Consider the following 17,607-nt stretch of genomic DNA (forward strand, 5'->3'; position numbering starts at 1 on the left):
AAGAGAGGGCGGGAGGGGGAATTTTTTTAAGAAGAAATAAGGAAAAACATTTGAATCTAGGGCCATAGTTCTCTGCCTCCTTGGGCTATTTTCAAAAGTTAATTTGATTTTTTCCTTACCAATGAAAAATATACATGATTCCCTATACATTGTTTGTGGAGTTCAACAAATCAGAAAGAGGGGGAACAAAATCCCATAATTCCAGGGACTAAACAGCCAATCCTTTGCTGGGATTTGGTGGCATCTAGTGGCAGACTCAAGAGGTATAAACCTCACCCAGAGAACTTTCTGGAAAACTAGCTGACCGCGTACTTGCCTGAAGGGCACTGTGCTTGGAGATCAGGACAAAAAGGTAAGAGAGTCTCAGCCCCCACAGAAATTCAGAGTCTGTGTGTGTGTATAAATATAGATAGGGAGAGAGACGGAGGGGAAGGCTATCACGTATGTTACCGGCAGAAATCTGTGTCTGTGCCAAGAGAATGGCAGTCAACTTGGTGGGGGGGGCAGGGAGAAGTTTCTAGGAAACGGGAAAGAAGCTGCACCTGCTCATATGGGGATGGGAGCGTTTGGCTCTGAACTATTTATTGGTGGGCTATGGTTTAGAACAGGATTTTGTCAGCAGAGAAAAATGTGGGAATTAAGGGTATTTTTAGGGTCTGAAATTAAATCGATAGGAAAGGCTAAAATATTTCTGGCAAAGGCTCTTTATTGGTTATGGGCGCCTTTACTTATTTTCCTTTTCATTAGAACAGTTTTCAAACTTACACGAAGTAGATACCATCCGGTACACAGCGCGCGTGCAGGCACACAAGCACATACACATGTGCGCGCACACGCACGGCCTCGCTCCAGGACACACACCGGCCCCAACGCTTGTGTCCCAACGCTAGGGGAGCACGCCTGCGCAAACTCACCACCACCGACGCCACGAGGGCTGCTGCGTACACATCCCAACCCCAAGGCTACGCGACCTTGCCCGCACACAAACACGCCCCAACACCACGCACCCACACACCCACCACCCCAACTCACACATTAAAACCCCTGCTCCGCTTTTATTTTTTTTGCTCCGACAGTTGCGCAAGAGATTCGGGGGCGTGGCCCCAAATTTGACCTCGCGCTTCCCCACTCGCTGGAACCTTAGCTCATTTCCGCCCATCCTATTTCCGCAGGCCACGTAGACACTTCCTTTCCCAGTGGAGAAAAAAAAAAACCCATAATGCCCCCCCGCGGGAAAAAAAAAAAAAAAAAAAAAAAAAAACCTCTGGTCAGGGGAACTCTGGGTCGTGAAAATAGGCCACGTGAACACCCTGCCCTATAGACTTCTGACCCAACGGCCGTCGCGCTTTTGGAGGGCGGGCTAAGAACCTAAGAGGGCGAGAGTCATTGGCCAGAGCCCGCACTAAAGAAAAAAGATGATTGGCTCGCCTCAAGCCTTAACCGTGAAGAAGCAGGTTGCTAGCACCCGCCTTTACTGCGGCGAAGTGTCATCGCTGACGTGTTAGGCCTTGTCCAATCATTTGGTTATGGAACATTCTAAAACTTAGACAAGACGATTGTGATTGGCTGGAGGCTATAATCCCGCCTCCAGGGTGACGTGTCTGCCTATGGATATCAGTTGCCAGAGAAACCTGGCTTTACTATGGCGGTTGGAGGAACGGCAGTGATCACACGTCGGCTGCTGGAAAGAACTGGATTCTCGTTTCAGGTTTCGGGGTGGGGGTGGGGTGAAAGGGTTGACGATTTCTTTTTATCGTCGCATATATTGGCGAGATTAACTAATGGCTTCGCAATTGAGCAGAGCTGCATTCAAATTTCTACTCGCCAACGCCCAGCTTGGGCTGGCTCCTGTTCTTTCAGTGTCTCGGTTTCCATGTTTGTAAAATGGTGATATAATAGTATCTACCTCAGAGACGTGTACCTCACAGGCTTGTACTGTGTATTAGTGCGTATAAGACACTTAATACCAATCCTGGTTCCGGAAGTTATTCGCTATTATTGTGTAGTGAAAAACCCGCGTAACAGAATGAAAGAAAAACATAAATTATGTAAATTCGTTCATTATAGAGTTTTCCCTGCCCATCAAATTCTTTCCTATAAGAAATTCGAGCTGTAAAAGAGACATATCAGTCTTTACTGATGAAATAATTTACTATTTGAGAATTAGCTTAAAATAGCGGGGATTGGAATTTTCCATATTGAAAAGTTTAAAAGGCCGGGGGGGGGGGAGATGGGGAACGAGAGCAATCAGAAGATGAACCACATGCGATCAGTAGGCCTTGTTTGGATCCTGATTCGAACACACCAGCTTAAAAAAAAAAAGCTGCTTAAGATGCATCGGGAAAATTTGAAGACGGATTTGCTTTTTTTTTTTTTAAGGAATTGATGTCGATTTTTTAGACGTTGTAATGGCATTAATGGTTACAGTTTCAAATTATGTTGTAGAGAAACATAGGAAAATATTTGCGGATTAAGTAATAAAATATCTGGGAATGACTTCATGTACGTTAATGACTGGAATTTGCTTCAAAATAATCTCAGCGGTAGGGGGAAATGGGGAGGGACATAGATGAAACAAAACTGGCCCTAAGTTAATAATTGTTTGATCTGAGTGATGGGGCATAAGGGGTTCCTTATATTATTATGTCTTCCTTGGTATATGTTTGACATTTTCCATAATAAAATGCAGAAAATCAGCTATTCCTTGCGCTTAAAAAAAATCGGAGTGGGGGGGAGAAGTGGGTGGGGTTATAGATGAAACAAGATGGCCTTCAGTTGGTAATTGTTGAAGCTGGGTGATTGGTATAGGTTTATATTACTCTTCCTTCTACATTTTTATTCATTTGAAATTATTATTCATAAGAAGTATAAAAAGACAGTTACTTTATCAGAAATAAAGATAAATGTACAGTAAAGTCGTTTTGAAAATATAACCACAAGAAAGGAAAAAGAAACATTTGTACATTATTTATCAGGCATGGTGTCCTTTGTGTGTGATAAATGCATTGGTTGGCGGAGGAAAAAAAAAGGATCTCCTATCTTTTTACGTTATGTCCTTTTTTGTCCCCTTCTTTGACCTTCCAGGCCATCATCAGAAAAGCTAAGTTTGCTGTATTGTAAGGATCAGAAGATCTGATCCTGATTGCAGAACCATCCCTGATTACAGAAACTGGGTAAGTGCCTCCCTTCTCCTGGCCTCAGTTCTCAAACAAGATAATTCCACATAACCTTCCTAACTGTCAAGGAATATTTTGAAGATTAATAAGCACCTATCTGGAAAAGGACTCTAAATTCTAAGAAGAAAAGGATGGGTGCTTCCAGTGTAGCAAGTGCCTAGAGGACTGTGTAATCTTACATTCTTTGATAAAAGATAATACAGTTGATACCCTAGGGTTAGTTCCATATACTTATATGTGTGTGTGTGTGTGTGTATAATTCTTTCTTTAAAAACTTCGTGGCATCTCATGTACAGCATAATTTAGTGGTTTAAAGCAAATACTGACTTCCTTAATTTGAGTTCTGTCTCTGCCACTTGCTGTATGATCCTGGGCAAGGTACTTACCTCCCTTTGTCCCTGAATTTCCTCATGTGTAAAATAAAGATGGTAATAGTTCCTACTTCGTAGGATTTTTGAAGGGACAGTGCTTGGCACATATAAGTGTTTGCTTTAATAATAATTATGGTTCTGTTAGTCCTTCTGGTACATCCTGGTTTACCCACACATACACTCTTAAACTTCTAAAAGCAGTGGATTCTTCTGTTTGGAAATGTAAAATAATAATAATAATAATGCTGTTGGTTTCTTTCCTGATTTTCCAGAAGCAGCAGTTACCTCTAGAACTGAATTCTGAAATTAAGACTTCTGGCTTGTCCTAACAATCTAGAAAGATACTGAGTATATTGATCATATTTATTTACAAGGGAATTTCCAGGCACTATAATTTTAACTTGGAAATCATAACCATATTCAGTCTGCTAACAGCTTTTGTGTCATTCCTCCTTTGTCTCAGACTCAAAAAATATGTTAAACATAAAGGAAGTGTTCCAAGATTCAGAAGAGAATGGATATAAATGTAACTGGCATGGTATATGTGTATTTAAAGGTTTATTCCAACAAACCATAGGAGATGTTGTTCACACTTGATTTGTGACACACCCATACCAAAATGTTAGCTTTCGGAGTCTGCATTCTGAAATGGCCCATCACTTGCATGAGGGGATGAAAGAAGGTTTTTTTAGTGACTTGAAAGGTTCATTTTCCCATGAAGTCACTGTATTTTCCTTCTAATTTTTTTCTCTTCTGAAAGCTGGGTTGCAGAGGAGGGTGCTGCACTGGTGGGAAAGATGCAGTAGATGGGTAGGCACAAAACCCCTTTACAGGAGGCCATTTGGAGAATGATTAAGGGCAAAAGGGAGGGAGATGGGCTGTTACGCCAGTAGGAGCTCAGAAGGCAAGGTCCAGGGTATCCTAAAATGGAGAAAGCCTCAAAGAGGAAAAGGACCTTGACCTGCACCTACAAGAATGGGCAGAACCTAGAAGGGGGGAGGGAAACCAGTCTGAATGGTATGCCTACAAAATGTATTATAAACAGTGATAATTTACTGAAAAGTCCAGCTGTTGAGATCGAAGGATAAGAATAGATTTTAAAAAATCATGGAATTTAAATATGTATATTTTAAGACAGATTTTTAGTCTCATAATTGATACGTGAATATATTGTCCTTATAATGAAAAGGTTTAAATACTCTGAAGTAGGCTCAGGTTTCTATTTCTTAACCTCCAGTTCTCTTACATTCTCCAGTTAATCACTATTCTCAGTTCTGTTTCCTTCTAGATCTCTAAATTAAGTACCTGTTGAAAAACATACATGGATATATATATATATACATACATACATATGGATGTGTATATATATATATATATATATATATATATATATATAGTGTTTTCTTTTACATAAATATGGTATCTCTCACACTATAGGTATTGTTTTTGCAACTTGCTATTTTTATTCAACGAATTATCTTGGATGTCATGTTCATTCTTAGAGTTCTATTTGATTCCTTTCACAGTGACATTGTTTTGCCTAGCATGATAATCCATATTATGGATAAACCACATTTTATCTTTACAATCACTAGTGATAGTCCTCCACGTTGACTTCAGTGTTTGCTACTTCAAGTAATGCATCAAACATCCTTGGAAACCGTTTACAAGTGTTATTCTAGGGCAACATTTATGTCTATGATAATTAAACCAGTGTGATGCTGGTATGAGAACAGATACCACTGTGACAGAATAGGTGATCTAGAAATAGTGATAACATTTAACAATTGAATAATCAAATCATTGGGAAGAGTACCTTAAAAGACCCATGCACATCAGGAATTTAGAATGTTCTATAATAGCATTTCGGATCAGTGTGGAAAGGATGACCTCTTTAATAAGTAATATTAGGAAAAGTTACATATTTGGAAGAAACTATAGAAATACCAAGAAATACAGGAAATCACTTTTAGAATATTGATTAGGGAGCATTTTCCCTAGGTGTGACATAAATGCCAAGTTCACAAAGGAAAACGTTGACATATTTTTCTGTGTGATTTTATGTATACACACACCCCCAGAGAGGGAAAATGAGTTTGGAAAAAATGTTTCCAACATATCCAGGAATACTTAGGATTTAATTATTAGAAATCAGTAAAGGAAGCAAACAATCTAGTATAGAAACAAATATATTCACATAAGAAAAACATACACATGCATGTGTGAAAGATACTCAATGATATACTACATACTAGATAAGCAAAAAAAAATTTTTCTGAAAGACGTATATCCCTGTTGCTCAAGGTATAGGTGAATGAACTTTAACAATTTTTGCTGGGAGTACAAATTGAAGTGGTTCTTTACAAATTGAATTTGCCTCTGTCTCATCCAAGTTAAAAGTACACCGATCCTTTGAACAGTTCTGCTTCTGAGAATAGCCCTGAAATCCCTAATGCTCTAATATATCTGTACACTGACGACTCTTACAGCGTTTCTGTAATAATGAAGTATTGGGAACAACTTAAAAGTTAATAAAGGACTGGTTAAATTCTGCCACATAGAGATTATAGGGTAATGTGAATATTAAAAAGAATGAGCTAGGTATGTGTGGACAAAAAGATGCCCATGACAAAGTGAGAAAAGGTGGGGGGCAATATGTCTCACAGTTGCCAAATGAAATATAAAATACACATTTAGTTTTAAAGATTATGTATTTGTGTGACTATGCACATAAGATCTGAAAGCTTACACAGTTATTTTGGGATTAGGGAGGGGATGAAAAGGAGGAATTCCCCCATTTTTATGTATTTTGGAATTTACACCTATGTAAAGGAAAGATTACCCATAAATGATGCCACAGTATTGACTACTTGGGGAAAATAATGCAGATTTTCTGTTCATAACTTAGCAAATTCTGGATGGATTAAGAAAATATAAAACCTCCATTAAAATGAAATCTTTTAACAGTGGAAAGGAAAGCTAACGTTTCAATATGTAAAACTCTAAAATCTTAGCATCAGGCACTGTAAAAGAACACTAAGGGAAGTATCTGCCACAGAATGACAACTTTTGATATATAAAGAGATCCAGGGCACCTGGGTGGCTCAGTGGCTTAAAGCCTCTGCCTTAAGCTCAGGTCATGATCCCAGGGTTCTGGGATCGAGCCCTGCATTGAGCTGTCTGCTCGGTGGGGAGCCTGCTTCCCCCTTTCTCTCTGCCTGCCTCTCTGCCTACTTGTAATCTCTCTCTGTCAAATAAACAAAATCTTAAAAAGACATTTTCCCACATTTTAATGTCTCTGAAATTGGGATGCATCATACATTTGAATAAATGCAGAAGTAAAAACAAGGCACCATTCACAATAGTCATAGGTGGTTTTTTTTTTTTAAGATTTTATTTATTTGACAGGCAGAGATTAGAAGTAGGCAGGGAGGCAGGCAGAGAGAGAGGGAGAAGCAGGCTCCCTGCTGAGCAGAGAGCTGGATGCGGGGCTCGATCCCAGAACCATGGGATCATGACCTGAGCTGAAGGCAGAGGCTTTAACCCACTGAGCCACCCAGGCGCCCCTAAATAAAATTTTTTTTGAAAAGCTCCTATAGATGTTAAAATCACTAAGAACCAACTGAATGGGCACAGGACCAACGCCTATATAGTCAATAGACACTTTTTAAATGTTAAAATGTCTCTAATAAAAACTGAACAACTAAACATTTTATCAGATGTTGTAGATGAGCCTAGCCACTGCTGACCAGAGTATAAGTGATAGTTTTACACACTCCTAGTAAGGTTGGAAACTGGCACAGCTTGGAGAAGTAATTTGGTGACATGTTACTACCTCTTGACCCCCTAAATCTGCATCTGGAAGTATTAAATAATAGGAAATGAGGACAAAAATGTTGCAATAGTTACTGCAGGGTAAATTGAAAAGGAATCACTTTCTGTTAAGGGTGGTTAGATTGAGGTAGGACCATTTGATGAAGTACACAGCTCTCAAGATGTATATTATGTCACATGGAAAGAAAACTAGTTTGTGATACCACATTTTTAAAAAGGGAAGGTTGAGATTTGATGATCAGTATAAATAAGTATTTACACATAAATTTAGAAAACTAGGGCAAATCTACAAATGTGTTTTCTCAAGGTCTGACCTACCCCCAGAGCTGACCTGTAGAAAACAAGTGGGAAAATATTTGATGACTTGTCCCTAATTTGTGCCTCCATTTTCTTCATGTATTGAATCACTTCCTCACTTTGTTTCTCTGTAGTGTGCCCCCCAGGGACCTAAGTGCTGCTCCAAGATACATGTGATATGTGTAACACAAGACCTGTGGCAAATAGATTAATGGTATGGTTCTATAAGCAAAACTAACACAAAACATTTAAACTCTGGAGTACTAAGATCCACTTCATATGGTATTGGAGATGGGAGAGAAACATGGACTAGAGTTGGAGATTTGAGGGGGAAAGAAGACTTCTGTAGTATTTAGATGGAGATAATGGAGAGAGCATTATGGAGCAAAGGGTAGGTGTACTAAGCCAGTAAACACTAATAAAGCCTGAAACTCAAGACAAACTGGCAAACTCAGTTTAAAATAGCCCCAAATTAAGTAATCTGTAGTGCAAACTTTTTAAATGAATATGCACAGCACATCTGTCATTGATCATGGAGCAGTGTTAAGCTGGGAAGGGACGTACAGAGTGGAAAGCTAGCTATCCAGAAACTTACAAATAGGAGCCAGACATCAAAAGGTAGGTATTCCCTTTTCATGTCTGGTTTCTGACTTCCAGATAGTAATAGTTGCTTGTTTGATCTGTAGGATGAAAATAAAGGAACTGAGACAACTAATACAAAGGCTCTTTCCGTGGCTTTATTAAGCAGTCACAAACCTTGATTCATGGTGCAGGTATTTTTCTGTAAAATGTCATATTTCATTGAGACTATATGAGGGGAAGAATTTGTAGAGAATGACAGAACCCACCCAGTTAATTAGAACCAGGTAGAATTCCTTTTTGTAGTTTTCCTATGAATGAATATATGTGGTCAATGCCAGGGATGTACAGTAGGTTCAGCTATCATTTTAAAGTTCCTCCTCAGTAAGGAATTGCTGATGACTGTGAAACTTCCAAAATACTTCCCATCCCACCTGGCCTCACTTCTGTTTCACAGTCTGGCTGGCACTGAGCCGTCTTGCTTTCTTTAGTTGGTATTTTAACTGTCCCCCTTGTTTTGTGGAAGCTCTGTACTAAACTCTGAGGTGGGTTTTCTGAATTTCAAGTAAATTACTTAACTAAATTCTCTGATAACATCAGATACTGTGTCCCCTCTGTCCTGGGCACAGTATTTGTTTAGAAACATCCTTTTTGTAAGCTCGATAGCTTACAGTGTAATGCCATGACACACTGGCCACTGTCTGATCCTTCACAGGATGTGTCTGTTTATCCCTCAGGCAGGTTTCTGATTCCCACAGGGTCAATATCCGTATTCACAGAGTTGGTGCTCTCTGAGGACCTCCTTTGCCCTTCATTTTTTTACTCAGATCTTTGTGTCCTTTTAGTGAGAGGGTATCATTTGCATAGTGAAAGCTCTGGTACTCAGGCCTGTCTTCCCAATAACTGGTTTCCCTGATTCAAGGCTCTAGTTGTCTAGCATTTTTTACCTCTTATTTGTCCCCTCAGGGCTTCCTTTACACCTGCTCACATTGTTTTAAGGGCTAGGGATTGGCCGAGGGCCTTTTTATGTGGGTGAAATTAATAGTTACCAGAGAAACCTGGTTTAAGGCTGATCTACCATCATCATTTTTTCCCAGAGGTTACCCTGATTTTTTTTTAAAGATTTTATTTATTTATTTGTCAGAGAGAGAGAGAGAGAGAGAGAGAGAGCAAGCACAGGCAGACAGAATGGCAGGCAGAGGCAGAGGGAGAAGCAGGCTCCCTGATGAGCAAGGAGCCCGATGTGGGACTCGATCCCAGGACGCTGGGATCATGACCTGAGCCGAAGGCAGCTGCTTAACCAACTGAGCCACCCAGGCGTCCCGGTTACCCTGATTTTAACAGTGGTACTGATTCATCTGGATACTTTTCCTATGCATTTATACATACCAGTTTAAAAGAGGAATTTGAGCACACTGTACATAAGAATTGTACAGGACTGATGTTATATCTTGGCCTGTGCTCTCTCTCCAGGATCTTATTGTACCTATTAAGCATTATGCCTATTTATCTAATGTAGCATTGAACATCTTTATGTATTCATTCATGGTTCTCTGCTTAATTCATTTGAATGTTCTTCTGTAGTGTGCATACAGAATCTGTGTTCCCATTGCCTTACCGATGAATGTTGAGGTGTTTCCTGTTCTTCGGTATTAAGAACACCACTGCAGTGAACATCTTTATACCCATATTCACGTGTATTCCTGCAAGATACTATGCTAGCTATTTAGCCAGGTCTCATTTATGAAGTTCTTTTTTTTTTTTTAAGATTTTATTTATTTGACAGAGATCACAAGTAGGCAGAGAAGCAGGCAGAGAGAGGAGGAAGCAGACTCTGCTGAGCAGAGAGCCCGATGCGGGGCTCGATCCCAGGACCCTGGGATCATGACCTGTGCCGAAGGCAGAGGCTTTAACCCACTGAGCCACCCAGGCGCCCCCTCATTTATGAAGTTCTTAAGAAGAACCTGTGAAGTCAAGGAATAGTTTGGCCTCATTAGATGAGTAAAAGAGGCTAAGAGAGCTTGCATATCTTGCCCAAGTCCTCACAATTCATAAATGGCAGAGTCTAATAGAAGTAGAAGTATGTCTAACAGCAGAGGTCATATATTTTCTCTGATAATTGCAGTTGTAAACCATATGGTCAAAAAACTAGATTTTTTTTTTCTGTGTTATTTCACAAAAGTTCATCTTCATTGCAGATAATCTGTTTTCCTTTCTAGGTTGTGTCCCCAGCCTCATCCTTCCAGACCATTCCAGGAGATCTAGGAGGTTCCATCTGGGAAAACACGAGGAGTTCTTGGAAGGGAAAGAAGGAAGAGGATTATGTAAGTCAAAAAAATTGCTTCATCTGTCACACTAAGAATCATAGAATACTATTTTTTCATCTTTATCTTACTAGTTCTCTCTACTATATTTTATACTGTATATTACCCCTTGCCCTTAAAACTCTCAACTTCTTTGGCTTCCCAAATAGCATTCTCCTAATCTTCTATGGCTGCTCTGACCATTTTTGTTTGGTTTTTGGTCTCTCTGCTCACCCCTTAATCATTCCTTTCAGGTTTTTCCACAATTTCATACTTTGGTTCAGTTTTTCTTCCTCTTCTCTCTGTGAATGATTTTGATGGTTTTCATAGCTTCTGGTAGCAGCTGTATGATGATTACTCTCAGATCTCCGTTTCTGGCTCTGACCCTCACCTGAGCTTTAAAGTTAAATGTCTAACTGTATACCTCACACTTAGTAGATCCACTACTGAACTTCTTTCCTCTCTAATCGACTTCCTCCTCCTTTAGATGCAGTCTCATTTGGTGATAATACTAATGCCTTAATCACCCATTCTCAAAACCTGGGAGTCATCACTGACTTCTCCCTCACTGAATTATCACCTCCTCCAACAAGCTAATACTAGAAGTTGTGTCATATGCCATTTATTTGCTCCAAAGTACTCTGTGCCTATAACTCTCATTGTACTAACCTAGTTTTTTAATTGCCACTTTAGATACTTAAATCACTAGCATCTGGCATAGTATCTGTCCCAAAGCAGATGTGTATTAATGTATGATGACTTATGGAGTGGATGAATTATTTCCTATTACTTTATTGTTAATTCTAAACTAACCATTAAAATCAGTGTTTTTATTAATTCATTAATTACCTGGGCTTAAAATTGCAGAGCCACCTTTGCTCCCTCTTCATTTACCAAGTTCTGTATTTGGTTTCGTTTGACTCTGTCATCACCCCAAGTCAGGCCTACCTGAACTCCTGCAAAAGCATTTACTGTTAGTCATTTTGCCTCCAGTCAACTAATCTTTCTTATTTCATCTTGTCATTTCTCTTGTTCAGAGCCTTTAATTTCAATTCTGCTGCCTTCTTCAGTTTTTTTCCATTTAATTCATTCTTTTTCTAAAATTATATTCCTGTCTTTTGAGCGGTACCAAAAAACTAACTTATGGGCAAGTCTGATGAGTGATCGGATGGGGTGAGAGTAGTGGTTGATAGTGAGGATCAAAGTGAGGGTAGAGGTAGTAAGTCACTTAACAGATGACCCTGAACTAGGATTTGAAATCCAAATTCCAAGAGAATAGCTTATGTTTTACTTTGGTGAGCCTTTATGAAGCAGTGTGTATTAAAGGTCATGACAGAAAACAACCAAGTAAAATCCTTTATATTACAGTGGTTGGAATAAAAACAGGGTTGAATGAGTTCCAGAAAGCAGGGTTCTCAAACTCGTGGACAACAATCTGCAGAAGAAGACAACTTTAAAAAACCAACTAGAAGCAATATGCAGAGAAGTAAGATGAGAGGGGCCTCCTCAGGAAAGAAGACTGCTGGTCCACAGCAGAAGAATCTGGAACCGGCTCTCCCAGGGCGATGGGGGGGTCGCTCTGCAGAGAACCCCCCTTCAGGATCTGTGAGGAAGACAAGAAAGAACAAGCAGAAGACTCCTGGAAATGGAGATGGTGGCAGTACCAGCGAAGCACCCCAGCCACCTCGGAAGAAAAGGGCCCGGGCCGATCCCACTGTTGAAAGTGAGGAGGCCTTTAAGAATAGAATGGAAGTTAAAGTGAAGATTCCTGAAGAATTAAAACCATGGCTTGTTGAGGACTGGGACTTAGTTACCAGGCAGAAGCAGCTCTTTCAACTCCCTGCTAAGAAAAATGTAGATGCCATTCTGGAAGAGTATGCAAATTGCAAAAAGTCGCAGGGAAATGTTGATAACAAGGAATACGCAGTTAATGAAGTTGTGGCAGGAATAAAAGAATATTTCAATGTGATGTTGGGCACTCAGCTGCTCTACAAATTTGAGAGGCCCCAGTATGCAGAAATCCTCTTGGCTCACCCTGATGCACCAATGTCCCAGGTTTATGGAGCCCCACACCTACTGAGATTATTTGTAAGAATTGGAGCAATGTTGGCATATACGCCCCTTGATGAGAAGAGCCTTGCATTATTGTTGGGCTATTTGCATGATTTCCTAAAATACCTGGCAAAGAATGCTGCATCTCTGTTTACTGCCAGTGATTACAAAGTGGCTTCGGCTGAGTACCACCGCAAAGCCCTGTGAGGGTCTACTGACCACTCACTGTTACGTCTGGTATCTGTAAACACTCTTTTTGTTCTTAGTCTTTTCCTTGTATAATTGATGTTCTTTAAAATTGTTAATGTATAACAGGGCTTATGTTTCAGTTTGTTTTCTGTTTTGTTCTAAACAGAAAATGAAAGGAGTACAAGCTCCTTTTCTCATTTCAAAGTTGCTACCAGTGTACGCAGTAATTAGACAAAGAAGAAACATTCAGTAGAACATTTTATTGCCTAGTTGACAACATTGCTTGAAAGCTGGTGGTTCTATCCCTTTGACACTACACAATTTTCTAATATGTGTTAATGCTACGTGACAAAATGCCCTGATTCCTAGTGCCAAAGGTTCAACTTAATGTATATACCTGAAAACCCATGCATTTGTGCTCTTTTTTTTATGGTGCTTGAAGTAAAACAGCCCATCCTCTGCAAGTCCATCTATGTTGTTCCTTAGGCATTCTATCTTTGCTCAAATTGTTGAAGGATGGTGATTTGTTTCATGGTTTTTGTATTTGAGTCTAATGCACGTTCTAACATGATAGAGGCAATGCATTATTGTGTAGCCACGGTTTTCTGGAGAAGTTGATATTTTAGGAATTGTATTTCAGATCTTAAATAAAATTTGTTTCTAAATTTCAAAGCAAGAATTTTGCAGTGTGCCTTTAATATTACCAAGGCTGACAAGTCAGCAGGCTCAGGGAGGATCTAGATGGTATGAAAGGAGAGTTTGGACTCCAGTGAAAGAATTCCTTTTTCTGTTGGGTGTGGCAGCCAGGAGTATCCTGTCATGCCAGTTCCCCTCCCCTGCCCTCTCACTGTGGCTTCTCAGAGTATGATTGCTTTCTAGTGCAACTTATAAGAGCCAGTTTTGTTCTGATGCTCCTTGCCCCTCTAAGTTGGGCTGGTATAACAGAATATTTAGTGGGTACTATAACAGTTCCTTACACTTGTACAGTCTTCCTCTTTGCCGCAAAAGGAAGCAGGAACAGCCACCTTCAGAAATACTTGTAGATTTTGGACCAAGGATGGCAGATTTCCCTAGTTCCAACATTGAGGCCCTGTTCTGTTTTCGTAATCCATTACTTAGATGTAACAGTGGGACTCTAGGGGATTTGTGGAGGAGGGTTGATGTTGGATGCCTATGATTATAAATCCATTCTATATGGAAATTTTCCAAACCACGTTTTGTTCCGTAACAGTGTTTTTTACTTCTTTAGCAAACAAAAAAACATATTCCATTGGTTACTGCAGAAATTTTGGAAAATAAGAGTGAGAACAGATCTGGAAATAAGTCCTGTATAGTCATACTGGATCAGTCAGGGTCCCAGCAGGAAATAAATGGGACTCAAAATAGATGATTTGAGAAGTTTAATGGAGAATTTTTTCTTAAGTTGTTAACAGAGGAGTCATGGCATGTATTAGTTTGCTAGGGCTGCCACATCAAAGCCACCACAAACTAGGTGGCTTAAACAACAGAAATTTATTTTCTCATAGTTCTGGAGTCTAGAAGTCTAAAATCAAGGTGTTGGCAAGATTGGTTTCTTCTGAATCCTCTCCTTGGCTTGTAGATGGCTGCCTTCCTGTGACTTCACATGGTCTTTACCTCTGCAGCTGTCTGTGTCCTAATCTCTTCTAAGGAGGCCTAATGTTTCCATTTTAACTTAACTATCTCTGTAAAGATTCCATCTCCAAACACAGTCCCATTCTGAGGTACTGGGGAGTTAAGATTTCACAGTATGAATTTAGAAGTGACACAATTCAGTCCATCATATGGTAACCTCTAGGCAAAGAAAAGTAGAGTAAGAGGGGAGGGAGTGGTAAAGGAGAGTGTGGAGGAGGGGTAGGAGAAGAACAGGGAGGGGAGGAGGGAGTGGTTACTGGTTGGTAGACAGCTGTATGGAAAGGGCCACCTGACAGCAGCTATGATCTTCAGGACTCAGCTCACAGAGACTTCAGAGAATCCAGGATATGGGCATTAAAAATACCTGAACTCATTATTCTGGGTATTACCCTTTAATCAAACTGAAGCCAAAGGGCATGGAAAACCTTTGATGTAATCTACACAGGTAAGCTTGGGGCACACAGCAGAGAGAAAAAATGGATCAGTGAGGACAACTAAGAAATTTCTAGCACACGCACACCTGAAATAACCATAGTTCATACTTTGCCATATAGTCTTAGAATCATTATCCCCTCTGAGGGACGTAGGGCCTGGCCAATTAGAAGAGTTCTTAAGGACTCATAGATTCAGAGGACAGCTGTGTAATAGTTCCTAACACTCAGAATACACCATAAGAGTTAATTTCCTTCGTTATTTGAAACTTTGAATAGGAGACCTAGCACATAGACGGAGCTTAGCTCACACACATGAACATGTTAGAAATAACACATTTTAAAATTGCCTTTAGGGGCGCCTGGGTGGCTTAGTGGGTTAAAGCCTCTGCCTTCGGCTAAGGTCATGATCCCAGGGTCCTGGGATCAGGCCCCACATCGGGCTCTCTGCTCAGCAGGGAGACTGCTTCCTCATGTCTCTTTCTGCCTCCCTCTCTGCCTACTTGTGATCTCTGTCAAATAAAATCTTTTTTAAAAATAGCCTTTAGGGGTACCTGGGTGGCTCAGTTGGTTAAGCATCCAACTCTTGGTTTTGGCCCAAGTCATGGTCTTACGGGTATTGGGATAGAGCCCTACTATCTGTGCTCTGTACTCAGCAGGGAGTCTGCTGGAAGAGTCTCACCTTCTGCCCCTCCCCCCTGCATGTGCATGCGTGTGCACTTGGCACGCTATCTCCCAAGTAAATAAGTCTTTAAAAAGAAAATATTGTCTTTAAGGACATAAATTTAAGATCCTCAATTCAACTGTAGCAGGTTGGTGGGATGTCTACTTCAGTTGTTATTAGGGATTCCCTGTCTCCATTAATCATACAAACATGCTCTGGTCTGATCTAGCATGAGATTCCCACCGTCCTCAGATACCTGGTCATACTGGTTAGGGATCAGATGTTCATTTACTGAACTGGCACGATTTCAGATCCATGGATCTTGCTCCTGCTGCTTCTATCCAGCCCTCCAGATTAGGGGAATCTTTGGTAAGACTAGGTGCCTAGCTTTCTATAGTTGTCTTGGATCCTGATTCGGAAAAATACTCATGTCTCCACTACTGGAAGGACCCACAAACCCTGACCTCTCTTCTCTTGTTGCCTTCAAATGCCCTTCATTCCCATCCAGGGACATCTGGCTTAAAAGCCACCGGCTTCAAGCAGCTTCTACTTCAAGCTCTGTCACAAATCTCCCTCTCCTGGATCTCTGTAGGAAATGGGAGGAGAGAAAAATTTAAGAACACAATACACATGTTAATACCCCAATGACTGATAATTCAGTAATTTCCAGTTAAGTTCATATGTGGTTTCTTTTTACTTTAGCTGATTTCTTCTTGTTAATTGCTTTATTTTTTTAAAGACTACACCTTAGTAATACTCAGGAGAGGCCCAAAATACTTTATTAGGACCTAAACCAGGCCATCCCATTGATTTAAAAAAAAAAGGGGGCAATTATAGTAAGTGTATGCAAACTATTGCCAGAATCTCTGTTGATTTAGCAAGTGCCTCTGTTTTGAAACTGCACAGGTGATGTAGTTTCATCTAGCCATCTTAATAACTAAATGCCTTCCTTTCTAAAACTGAAGGGTGGATCTGAGAGTTTACCTCCTGAGATACAGCGCCTAGCTAAAGTAGTGGTTCCATAATAAATAGTTACTAAAATTGTTATTTATTGTTTTCATCAATATCACTATCAACATAAATAGGCCCATTTTCCATCTAGGAGAATGTATGTAGATTGGTACAGAAGCATGTTGTGAAATGACTCTCATGACATCCATCAAACACCTAGAAAGCAAAGAAGGTGGCCATTAAATAGAAGGCTTGTTTAGCCTAAGACAAATTTCTGGCACAGAACAAAAGTTCAAAAATTATATTTCTCTCCCTTCCCAAAAGGAAAGGGTAAAGACTGTATTCCTAAGATCTGTGGTTCTCAACCTGAGGTCTCCAGACTTTTAAGGGACTTTAAGGACACCAATAAGAATTGAAGAGCTCGGGGCACCTGGGTGGCTCAGTGGGGTGGGGCCTCTGCCTTAGGCTCAGGTCATGATCCTGGGGTCCTGGGATCAAGCCCCACATGGGAGCCTGCTTCCCTTCCTCTCTCTCTGCCTGCCTCTCTGCCTACTTGTGATCTCTGTCTGTCAAATAAATAAATAAAATCTTTAAAAAAAAATAATTGAAGTGCTCATGGGCACCTGGGTGGCTCAGTCAGTTAAGTGTCTTGCCTTCAGCTCAGGTTATGATCCCAGGGTCCTGAGCCCCCACATGGAGCTCCATGCTCAGTTAGTGGGGAGCCTGCTTTTCCTTCTGCCTGCCACTAGCTTTGCTTGTGCTCAAGTTCATTCCTGTGCTGTCTTCACTCCGACTCCCATCAAATAAATAAATAAAAATAAAAATCTCAAAAAAAGATTCTTTCTCCCCCCCCCCACCCTTCTCCCTACTCTCAAAAAGGATTTGAAGACCTCTTTTCCAGACTTTCTTTTTTTAATTCATTAATTCATTATGAAGGTAACACTTAGCTGAGCTTTTTCTGGAATCAAATGAGAAAACATTTAAATGTGCATCATGAACTATGAATTATAATGGTTAACAGCTTGTATGTAGAAATTCCAGTTATCAGAAATTGTTCTATGTTTTTTTGAAAAAATTCAAAATGTAAAAGTGTTTAAGGAAGAGGAC

The 17,607-nt window shown here is 40.2% G+C and overlaps 1 protein-coding gene across 4 annotated transcripts; it reads left to right on the forward strand.

Moving 5' to 3' along the window:
• Positions 1-278: 278 nt before the first annotated feature.
• LOC111161301 (mortality factor 4 like 2) lies at positions 279-13,522 on the forward strand. Of its 4 annotated transcripts, none has more exons than XM_022524886.1 (4): positions 279-352; positions 3,085-3,173; positions 10,477-10,581; positions 11,929-13,522. In XM_022524886.1, exon 4 carries the CDS (start codon positions 11,953-11,955, stop codon positions 12,817-12,819), a length of 867 nt encoding a protein of 288 aa, XP_022380594.1. In that variant the 5' UTR covers positions 279-352; positions 3,085-3,173; positions 10,477-10,581; positions 11,929-11,952; the 3' UTR covers positions 12,820-13,522. The 4 variants fall into 4 exon arrangements, with proteins under 4 accessions (XP_022380594.1, XP_022380597.1, XP_022380595.1 ...); XM_022524889.1 differs by lacking the exon at positions 279-352 and adding an exon at positions 1,506-1,708; XM_022524887.1 differs by lacking the exon at positions 279-352 and adding an exon at positions 7,813-7,892 and having other exon boundaries at positions 1,720-3,173.
• The last annotated feature ends 4,085 nt before the right edge of the window (positions 13,523-17,607 follow it).

This window comes from Enhydra lutris, unplaced genomic scaffold (genome assembly GCF_002288905.1).
Source record: "Enhydra lutris kenyoni isolate GAN:26980312 unplaced genomic scaffold, ASM228890v2 scaffoldscaffold83, whole genome shotgun sequence".
Lineage (NCBI taxonomy): Eukaryota > Metazoa > Chordata > Mammalia > Carnivora > Mustelidae > Enhydra > Enhydra lutris.

Bases quoted from the DNA above. Each gene is read 5' to 3' on its own strand.
- LOC111161301 (XM_022524886.1), top strand. From the start codon at position 11,953: ATGAGTTCCAGAAAGCAGGGTTCTCAAACTCGTGGACAACAATCTGCA.